Genomic DNA, 10220 nt, shown 5'->3' on the forward strand with positions numbered 1-10220 from the left:
AAATACATTTAAAAAAACTGAGTATTGCTTAGTTTCTTCTAACATCTCTAGTAGGGTTAATATCTTCCTAACTTAAATTTACCACATTACTTTTTTTTAAGATTTTATTTATTTATTTGACAGACAGAGACACATGGAGAGAGGGAAAACAAGCTGGGGGAGAGCGAGAGGGAGAAGCAGGCTTCTTGCTGAGCAGGGAGCCCGATGAGGTCCCCCATCCCAGGACACTGGGATCATGACCTAAGCTAAAGGCTTAATGACGCTTAATGACGGAGGCTTAATGACGCTTAATGACGGAGCCTCCCACCCAGGCACCCAACTGTTACTTTTTGTTCCTTCATTTTCATTAATAATCACCAAAGACTGGGGTGTCTGGGTGGCTCAGTCAGTTCAGTGTCCCACTCTGGATTTCAGCTCAGGGCATGCTCTCAGTTATGGGATTCACCTGACCTTGAGCTCCTCACTCACCAGGGAGTCAGCTTGAGATTCTCTCCTCCCGCCCCTTCTGCCCCTCCCCCTGCTCTCTCCCTCTCATAAATAAATAAATCTTTTTTTTTTTTTTAAGATTTTATTTATTTATTTGACAGAGAAAGACATCACAAGCAGGCAGAGGCAGAGGGAAAAGCAGACTCCCTGCTGAGCAGAGAGCCTGACATGGGGCTCGATCCCAGGACCCTGGGATCATGACCTAAGCCGAAGGCAGAGGCTTAACCCACTGAGCCACCCAGGCGTCCCTCATAAATAAATAAATCTTAAATGGAGCACCTGGGTGGCTCAGTGGGTTAAGCCGTTGCCTTTGGCTCAGGTCATGATCTCAGGGTCCTGGGATCGAGTCCCACATTGGGCTCTCTGCTCAACAGGGAGCCTGCTTCCCTCTCTCTCTCTCTGCCTGCCTCTCTGTCTACTTGTGATCCCTGTCAAATAAACAAATAAAATCTTTAAAAAAAAAATAAAATAAAATAAAAAATAAAGCCTCTGCCTTTGGCTCAGGTCATGGTCTCAGGGTCCTAGGATCAAGCCCCACATCGGGCTCTCTGCTCTGCGGAGAGCCTGCTTCTCACTCTCTCTCTGCCTGCCTCTCTGTCTACTTGTGATCTCTGTCAAATAAATAAATATAATCTTTAAAAAAAAAATCTTAAAAATAACAATAAAAATTATCAAAGACCACAGCTGTTCATTCATCACAAATACGTACCAGGTCGGGAATTCAATACTACTCTTTGTACAATCATCACCTCGATGCACAGTGGTCTCAGAAGATTTCTGTATAAAATAACTCCTATAAACAGAAAAGTTTTTAAATCACAAAGTCTAAAAATGTTTAACAATTTTTAAAAAGAGCATATTTGTGTTTCTGAAGGAGAGGAAAAGACATATTCAGCATCCAGAAAAGATATAATCTCCTGTCAGTTTGTCTCCTAAAGCAAATATATAAAGAAAGACCAAATCTAATTAGAATTTTTGGCTAAGTTTTGGCTAAGGATCAGTTTATTCTGGCTTTTCTTTTTTTTTTTTTTTTTTTTTTTTTTTTTATAATGTTTTTTTTTTTTTTTTTTAAAGATTTTATTTATTTATTTATTTGACAGACAGAGATCACAAGGAGGCAGAGAGGCAGGTAGAAAGAGAGAGAGGAGGAAGCAGGCTATCCGCAGAGCGGACAGCCCGATGCGGGGCTCGATCCCAGGACCCTGGGATCACGACCTGAGCCGAAGGCAGAGGCTTTAACCCACTGAGCCACCCAGGCGCCCCTATTCTGGCTTTTCAATTTGAGCTAATGAAAGAAACAAAATGAGGTTCCAGTGCTGGCACTATCTGACTTGGGGGAAACAGCCCTGACCTTAGCGAATGCTACTACATGCCAAGTACTATTGTGAGTGCTATGAAATCTACACATACACACACACACACACACTCATTTAATATTTAATGTACATATTCTTTTTTCAAAGATTGTAAGTAATCTCCACACCCAGTGCAGGGCTCGACCTTATAACCTGGAGATCAAGAGTCACAAGCTTGGGACACTTGGGTGGCTCAGTCAGTCAGGTCTGCCTCTGGGTCAGGTCATGATCTGGCTCCTTACTCAGCAGGGAGCCTGCTTCTCTCCCTTGGCCTGCTGCTGCCCCTGCTTGCACAGCTCTCCCACCCGCGCGCGCTCTCTCGCTCTCTCTGACAAATAAATATTTTTTAAAAAATTCACATGCTCTACTGACTGAGCCTGCCAGGCACCCCAAATATATATTCCTTTAATCTCCTAACAATCATATTAAGTAGTGTTATTATCTCCATTTTACAGAAAGAAACTGCCCCTTAAAGGGTTTAAGCACCTTCCTAAGGTGGTGGAGCTAAGACTTAAACCCAACCTGCCTGACATTCCAGAGCCAATCTCTTAACTATTACATAAAAATTTCCATCCTGTATGTTTGTTTTTCTAAAATACTAAGCAAACATTATCTTTCTTAAAATCAATATACTTATTTACCACTTCTGTCTTCTCTCCTTAGATATTTTATCTTCTTTAGTAAATAACATTGAGAAGCCCAAAGGAAAACTGTATCAACCACTTATTTTTTATAACAATTGCAACATATTTAGCTCTTAACATTTCTAATTTTATATATTGTAAAGGATTTTATACACCAGCACACTTAAACATTTGACAACCATCTATAAATCCATTTGACATTTAATAATCCCTTGCCTTGAATCAATGGGTAGTTTTGTTTATGCATGACTCTACCACACTAATCCAGTTTCTAAATTTGCACGATATTTCAATTTCTTCATTTTTCTCTGTACCCTATAAAGTACTGGTGTATCCTTTTTTTTTTTCATTTTTTTATTATTTTTCTTTTCTTTTTCTTTTTTTTTAATTTTTTTTTAATTTTTTATTTATTTTTTTTTCTTTTTTTTTTTATTTTCTTTTTTCTTTACTTTCTTTTTAGTACTGGTGTATCCTATATAAACTTGATATTCATACATACTCCAAAGTATGTTAAATAATCATCACAGGGTAGTTCCCAAATCTTGCTTACCATAGTATTTAAATGGAGATAATTTATACAGAATTTTCACATAGATTCCATTACTTATTCTTTAAAACAAAGCTATATAGATAAATGTATTATTATTCTCATTTTACGGGGAAAATGAGAAACAGTTAGTATCCAAGATCACACAAAAGGTAAGCGAAAGAGTTGGGAGACTGGTATATATACTTCTCATTCCAAATCTCGCAAGCCTCACTCTATGCACTATTGTCCCACAATCTCCCCCAAACAGAGTTTTTACATCTATAGCTATATAATGATGTCCAACTCTCCTATAGGTACTCTTTCCTAGAGGAAGGAAATTCTACTCCCAATTAACTAAATGATGTTAGGAACATTCAATAAGACAGAAGAAAGAACACTGCTTTCTTACTTTTTGTAATGTATGGTTTTTTTTTAAAGATTCTATTTATTTATTTGACAGAGAGAGATCACAAGTAGATGGAGAGAGAGGCAGGCAGAGAGAGAGAGAGAGAGAGGGAAGCAGGCTCCCTGCTGAGCAGAGAGCCCGATGCCGACTCGATCCCAGGACCCTGACATCATGACCTGAGCCGAAGGCAGCGGCTTAACCCACTGAGCCACCCAGGCACCCTGTAATGTATGTTTTTATAATGTCAATGGTTGTGATATTAATGGCTAGCAGCTCTCAATATCCATTCTCCCTTTCATGCACGTTTCCCTGCTAAAAAACTGCATTTCCCTGCTCCCCCTTAAAACAAATCCCTGACATCATCCTATTGCCAAAAATCCCTCTGTTTGCATCTCTGGTAACAGATTATTTTAAATACAAACACCATTAACCATTAACCTGACAGAACTGGCAATATAGATAATTCCTTAACATTATCTAATACCTAGTACATATTTAAATTCCCTGTCTCAAACAAGTCTTTTTTTGTTTTGTTTTGCCAATTACAGGCAATCTATTTTTTTTAGTTTATTCCTCCCTTCTTTAATTTAAACTCAGTTAATTAACATATAATGTATTATTGGTTTCAGAGGCAGAGGTTAATGATTCATCAGTCTCATGTAACACCCAGTGCCTATTATATCACATGCTCTCCTTAATATCTATCACCCAGTTACCCCATGCCTCCATCTCCCTCCCTTCCAGCAACCCTCAGTCAAACATGTCCTTTTACAGTTGGTTCATAGAATCAGGATTCAAGGTCCACATACTCCATTTTGAGTCTCCTCTCTTTTATTTGATGCCATTGATTGTTGAAGAAACATTTGTTGCTTAATTCCTCTGTCTATGGAATACCCTTTGACTGCTTCCTCATGTGTCATTTACCTCATTCTTCTATCTTCCTCATCTACCCCTTAACCCCAATCCCTAACTAGTAGTTAGATCTAGAGATTTGATTAGATGCAGGTTCAGTTTTTAGACAAGAATCTTTAAAGGTGGTGCTATGTGCATCCTATCTCATCACGTCAAGAAGTCCAAAATGTCTTGTGGGACTAAACATATATATTTTTTAAAGATTTACTTATTTATTTGACAGAGATCACAAGCAGGTAGGGGGAGCGGGGGGACAGGCTCACTGCCGAGCAGAGAGCCCTATGTGGGGCTCGATCCCAGGACCCTGGGACCATGACCTGAGCCGAAGGCAGAGGCTTTAACCCACTAAGCCACCCAGGGTGCCCCTCAACATATTTTTAAAAGGAAATTTTCCATTGAATCACCTTATGTATAAATTATGGAAAATTAAAAAACAACATTTTCCAATTTGGTGCTGTATCCACAGATAACTGCCCTGAAGTGGTTACTAAAGGCACCATAATTTTCAGTCTTCCCAAATGAAGTTTCATATTTGCCTTCTTCTCTGATTACTTTGTGCATGCTTTCTTTAAAATACGCACACTGCAGATTTGTCCAAATACTGTTTATCAGCATGAAAAGTACACTATCAAATTTCTCTCATTCTGTATTAAATTTCAAAGTTTTCAACTATCAAATACTAAAATTAACTAAGATACAATAATTGCATAATATCCCTTGATAGCACAACAAACACATTTAAAATACAAAGAACTAGATTTAGTTACAAAATCAAAATCTTAAAATATGACATACCTAGCTCTAGATCTGAAGAGAGAGGGAGTGTTGGTGATTACATTCATCTCTAGTAGAGTAGGGAGGACACTCAACTCTTGACTGACTCACATTAAGCATACCATGTTTGTTTGGTATGATATTAAGTGGGTTTCCAATTATGTATCAAGTATTATCCCAAATAATACCAGATCAATGCAACTGAAGAATTCACTCCCACCCCATATCAGGCTCCCTGCTCAGAGGGGAGCCTGCTTCTTCCTCATCTACTCTCCCTGCTTGTATTCTCTCCCTATCAAATAAATAAAATCCTTAAAAAAGAAAGAAAGAAAGATAGATAGATTGACTCCGGTGCTGGTCATAAAGAGTGTGTCATCTGACCGTCTACCTTGTAGCCTAGTATTAGGAAAAGGGCACTGAACTAAGTAGACAAAATACCTGGCCAGGTTCTAATCACATGGGATCTTAGGAAAGACTCCTCTCCCCCAGTCTTCCGAATTTACTAAGTGAGAGGAACTGCCCTAAAATTTTTACAGTCATTGTCTTGCTTAACCCCTCCACCCAACAACTCTATGAGGATGGTACTGTCTTTTACCCCCATTTCCTAGACCAGGAAAGGGAGCAACAGAGAGGTCGAATTACTTGCCCATGTTCGCACACCTGGACGCTGGAACCCACACTCAAACACAACACATTCCAGCTCCGTACCATGAGCTTCCTAATATCTTTCTAAAGAAACACTTATCCCTATGACCCTGCCAGAAACGGCTCTGCCGACCACGGCCTTGTTGTAAAAGGTGGAAACCTCTGCGATATCCTTCCCTCTTCCTGGCTGGCTGGTCGCTCCCTCACCTTTGGAGTGTTTTGGCCTCCTCCTTCTGCCCCAGCCGCATCTGTGGGGACTCCTGCCTGGCTCTTCGCCCATCCCACTGACCTCACGGTCCTCTCCGGCTCCCACCACCAACCACTCGCATGGAAACGAATAAAAACCTGCGTCCACAGCCCAGATTTCAAACTGGCTTCCCCTGGGAGCGCCGAGAGGCTAGGGATCTGTGTCCGTGATTCACGTTCACTCTCTGACTGGCACATGATAGATGCCCAATAAATATGTGCTGAATGAACGTCCCAGACGCACCTTAAAACACAATTACGTCCACACTCGAGGTTGCTTACTCCCAACAGTTCAAAAAAAAAAAAAAAAGCACCTGCTTCTGTTTTCGTTTGCAGCATTCCCTAACCTAGTGACCTAGGCAATAACGCCAGCGTCGCCGCAGCTCCGGGAGAAAAAAGTGGAGGTCACCCCGGCCCTGAGATCCTCCCACACCCGGAAGACGCCAGCCAGCTCGCGGTTCGCGGTCCGCAGCTGTGGAGCCGCCCCTCTCCCGGCACTCACCGCCACGCAGCTGCGGAGGAAATCTCGCGCGGTGTGAGGCGCTCGCGAGGGGCGCGCCGCGAGACCTCAGCCCGCCGAACCCGGTACGCAGGCGCACTGCTAGACCTCCGCGCCCTCCCCTCCGGGGAGACGGACCTTTCCAGTTTAGGCTGGACTCCTGGGTTCCCACGTTTCTAGAGGAGGGGAAGCTGCGGAGTGTGAAAGGATCCTCCCTGGTCTGGGCAGTGTGTTGTGGGTTTTTGTTGTTGTTGGCGGGGGAGGGGCAGAGGGAAAGAGACGGTCTCAAGCAGGCGAGGAGCCTAGGCCCGGCTTATCTCAGCACCTTGAGAATCAGGACCTGAGCCCGAATCAAGAGTGGGTGGCTTAACTGAGCTACTCAGGCGCCCCTGGGCAGCTTGTGTAATAAGCTGACCGTATGGCCTCGGTGTACTGCCTGTACCCAAAGAGCAAATCGTTCAGACTTGACCGCGGAGTTCAGGTCCAGCTGTCCTTGAAGGAATTTAATTCGCTACATGGACTTCTCTCTGAGCCTCAGATTGGAAAATTACAGCGGACAGAGGCCATCAAGCCGGTCCCTGGTTTTATAGACAGGGAAACAGACTCGGAGAGCTGATGTGGTTGGACCACCCACTTTTGCGCTGATTCAGGGCAATGCTGGGGTTAAAATTGCCTCTCCGGATTGCTGAGTTAGGACGCTTTCCCTTAGAACAGGGCTGTCTTTTTTCTTTCACAAAGAATCCCAGCTTCCTCAAAGATGGATTACCCAACATAGAAAGAGGAATTCAACTGCTTCCTTTTTTGACCTCAAACTTTCTAAGTGATTAAATTCTTTGAAGTTAATCTCTTAACTCAAGCAGAAGATGCTGCAGGCAAAGCATCCCCTCAAGCTATAAGGACTGCCCTGAACCAGCAAGACCCCAGTGACTGACCTCGATGACTGATTAGACCTTTACCGCCCACCTGCATATACCCATGACCTCTGCCCCACATTTTCCTTATATAAACCTGGAAGTATTTTCAGCACTTTGGAGGCAGTCTTTGAGACACTAGTCCACTGTTTTCCAAGTTAGCCTCACTGAAATAAAATGCTTTTCTCCTTTAACCATTTGTCTCTCTGCCTTTGGATTTTATTAGCAGCAAGTGGCCAAACCAGGTCTGTCTGGGATCCCCAGAGCCAGGTGCCTTTGCACCCTCGTGCCCCTGCTGCAGTGTGGACTGATTTCTCAATTTCATTAATTGTTAATTGCCTTTTGTTTTGAACTGGGTTGAGCAAGCCTTATTCCTAAGACAGCTTGGATCCCCAGGGACTTTAATAAACTCCAAGAGAGACCATGCTGAATTAGGCCGTGAAAGAATTGCTATTTATATTGTATCCACGTCAGAGCTAATAGCTCAGTATAAATTCAGCTATTCAGAAGCAGAATGATGACTGGGGTAGTAAGCAAGAGGGTAAGAATCACTCAACAGGTTGGCGGTTCCGGTAGCTTTATCTCTTAATTTTTTTTAAATTTTATTTATTTATTTGAGGGAGCACAAGCAGGGGAGCAGCAGGCAGAAGAAGAGGGAGAAACAGGCTCCCCACTGAGCAGAGAACCAAACCAAGGTAGGACTTGGTCTCAGGACCCTGGGATCATGACCCAAGTGGAAGGCTGATATTTAAATGACTGAGCCACCCAGACTCTCATCTCTGAAATCTTTTTATTTCTTTGAGAAAGTTTCAGGAAAGAACTAGAAAGATTATAGTACTTTGAAACTCAGAAAGAACTAGAAAGATTATAGTACTTTGAAACTCAGGCAAGAGCTTATTGCTTTTCAGTCTTCAATAAATCTTGTTTTCATAACTTGAACCAACTGATGAAAAAGAAAATGCTGGACACCTAGGTGGCTCAGCCAATAAGCATCTGACTTTGGCTGAGTTCATGATCCCAGGGTCCTGGGATGGAGTTCCACATGGGACTCCCTGCTCAGCAGAGAGTCTGCTTCTCCCTCTATCCTGCCCCCTGCTCGTGATCTTTCTCTCTCTCTCAGATAAATACATAAAGTCTTTATTTTTAAAAAATGCTCAAACAGACTAAAAGTAATAGCTCAAAGTAAAAGTAGTCTAGAGTTTGATCTTAAAAGAAAGTATTTTGGGGTGCCTGGGTGGCTCAGTGGGTTAAGCCGCTGCCTTCGGCTCAGGTCGTGATCTCAGGGTCCTGGGATCGAGTCCCGCATCGGGCTCTCTGCTCAGCGGGGAGCCTGCTTCCTCCTCTCTCTCTCTCTGCCTGCCTCTCTGCCTACTTGTGATCTCTCTCTGTCAAATAAATAAATAAAATCTTTAAAAAAAAAAAAAAAAAAGAAAGTATTTTGGGACGCCTGGGTGGCTCAGTGGGTTAAAGCTTCTGCGTTTGGCTCAGGTCATGATCTCAGGGTCCTAGGCTCAAGCCCCGCATCATCCGACTCTGCTCAGCAGGGAGCCTGCTTCCTCCTCTCTCTCTCTCTCTCTCTCTGCCTGCCTCTCTGACTACTTGTGATCTCTGTCTGTCAAATAAATAAATAAAACCTTTTTTTAAAAAAATAAAGATTGTATTTATTTATTTGAGAGAGAGAGAGGGAGCATATGTTGGGGAAGGGGCAGAGTCCTTAGTGAGCTTCTTGGATGTATAGATTAATGTTTTTCATCAAATTCAAGATTTCAGCCATTATTTCTTCAAATATTGTTTTCTGCCCCCTTTTCCCCTCTCCTTCTGGAATTATCATTGCATGTATGTTAGTATGCTAGTACCTCACAGGTCTCTAAAGTTCTGTTCATTTGTTTTTATTTTTTTTCTCTCTGTATTCAGATGGGGTCATTTATTTTTTCTTAGGTTTGAGGGGGTGAGCAGAGGGAGGGGGAGAGAGAGAATCTCAAGCAGACTCCACACCAAGCACAGAGCCTGACAAAGATCTCGATCTCACAACCCTGAGACCATGAACTAAGCCAAAATCAAGTCAGACACTTAAATGACTGACCTACCCAGGTGCACCCAGATTGGGTCATTTCTACTGATCTATTTCCAGTTCACTCCTGCCACCTCAAATCTGCTGTTGAGCCCTCTAGTGAATTTTTCAGTTATAGTATTCTTTAGTTCCAGAATTTCCACTTGGTTTTGTGTTTTTTTTTTTTTTTTAAGATTTTATTTATTTATTTGACACAGAGAAAGAGAGAGATCACAAGTAGGCAGAGAGGCAGGCAGAGAGGGAGGAAGAGAAGCAGGCTCCCTGCCTAGCAGAGAGCCCGATGCAGAGCTCGATCCCTGGACCCTGAGATCATGACCTGAGCCGAAGGCAGAGGTTTAACCCACTGAGCCATCCAAGCGCCCCTCCACTTGGTTTTGTCTTAAAATTTTTCTATATCCTTATTGAGAATCTGTTTCTGTCAATACATTGTTGTGTACTTTCCTTTAATTCTTTAAACAGGTTTCTTTAGTTCTTTGTACATATTTATAACAGCTGTTTTAAAGGCACCTGGGTGGGCACCTGGGTGGCTCAGTCAGTTGGGTAGCGTGCCCTTGATTTCAGCTGGGGGTCATTATCTTGGGGTCCTGGGATCTAGCCTCATGTTAGCCTCCGTGCTCAGGAGGAAATCCACTTGGTGATTTCTTTCCCTCTCCCTATGCCCCTCCCCCTGCTCCAGTTTTCTCTCCTGCTCTCTCTCTCTCTCTCTCTCTAAGATAAATAAATAAATCTTTAAAAAAATATA

At 42.5% G+C, this 10220-nt stretch overlaps 1 protein-coding gene and 1 long non-coding RNA gene across 11 annotated transcripts in view; one reads left to right on the forward strand and one right to left on the reverse strand.

Annotated features, from left to right (window-relative positions):
* The window catches only part of PTGR2 (prostaglandin reductase 2), a 28936-nt gene extending 22348 nt beyond the window's left edge, over positions 1-6588 (reverse strand). For 2 of the 7 annotated variants that reach the window (XM_045072537.1, XM_045072516.1), the window contains exon 1: positions 1196-1279. In XM_045072537.1, coding sequence (XP_044928472.1) covers positions 1196-1232 — 37 coding nt within the window. In that variant the 5' untranslated portion in view covers positions 1233-1279. Of the gene's footprint in view, positions 1-1195; positions 1280-6241; positions 6423-6499 lie in introns of those variants that run through there. The other 5 variants (XM_045072530.1, XM_045072509.1, XM_045072525.1 and 2 more) reach the window with 5 other exon arrangements.
* The window catches only part of LOC123389843, a 32264-nt gene extending 24663 nt beyond the window's left edge, over positions 1-7601 (forward strand). For all 4 annotated transcript variants that reach the window (XR_006604483.1, XR_006604484.1, XR_006604481.1 and 1 more), the window contains exon 4: positions 6334-7601. This is a non-coding gene — a long non-coding RNA (uncharacterized LOC123389843). The remainder of the gene's footprint in view (positions 1-6333) is intronic.
* Positions 7602-10220: the final 2619 nt, after the last annotated feature.

Source organism: Mustela putorius, unplaced genomic scaffold (assembly GCF_011764305.1).
Source record: "Mustela putorius furo isolate JIRA1106 unplaced genomic scaffold, ASM1176430v1.1 tig00000129_pilon_pilon_pilon, whole genome shotgun sequence".
Taxonomy (NCBI): Eukaryota; Metazoa; Chordata; class Mammalia; order Carnivora; family Mustelidae; genus Mustela; species Mustela putorius.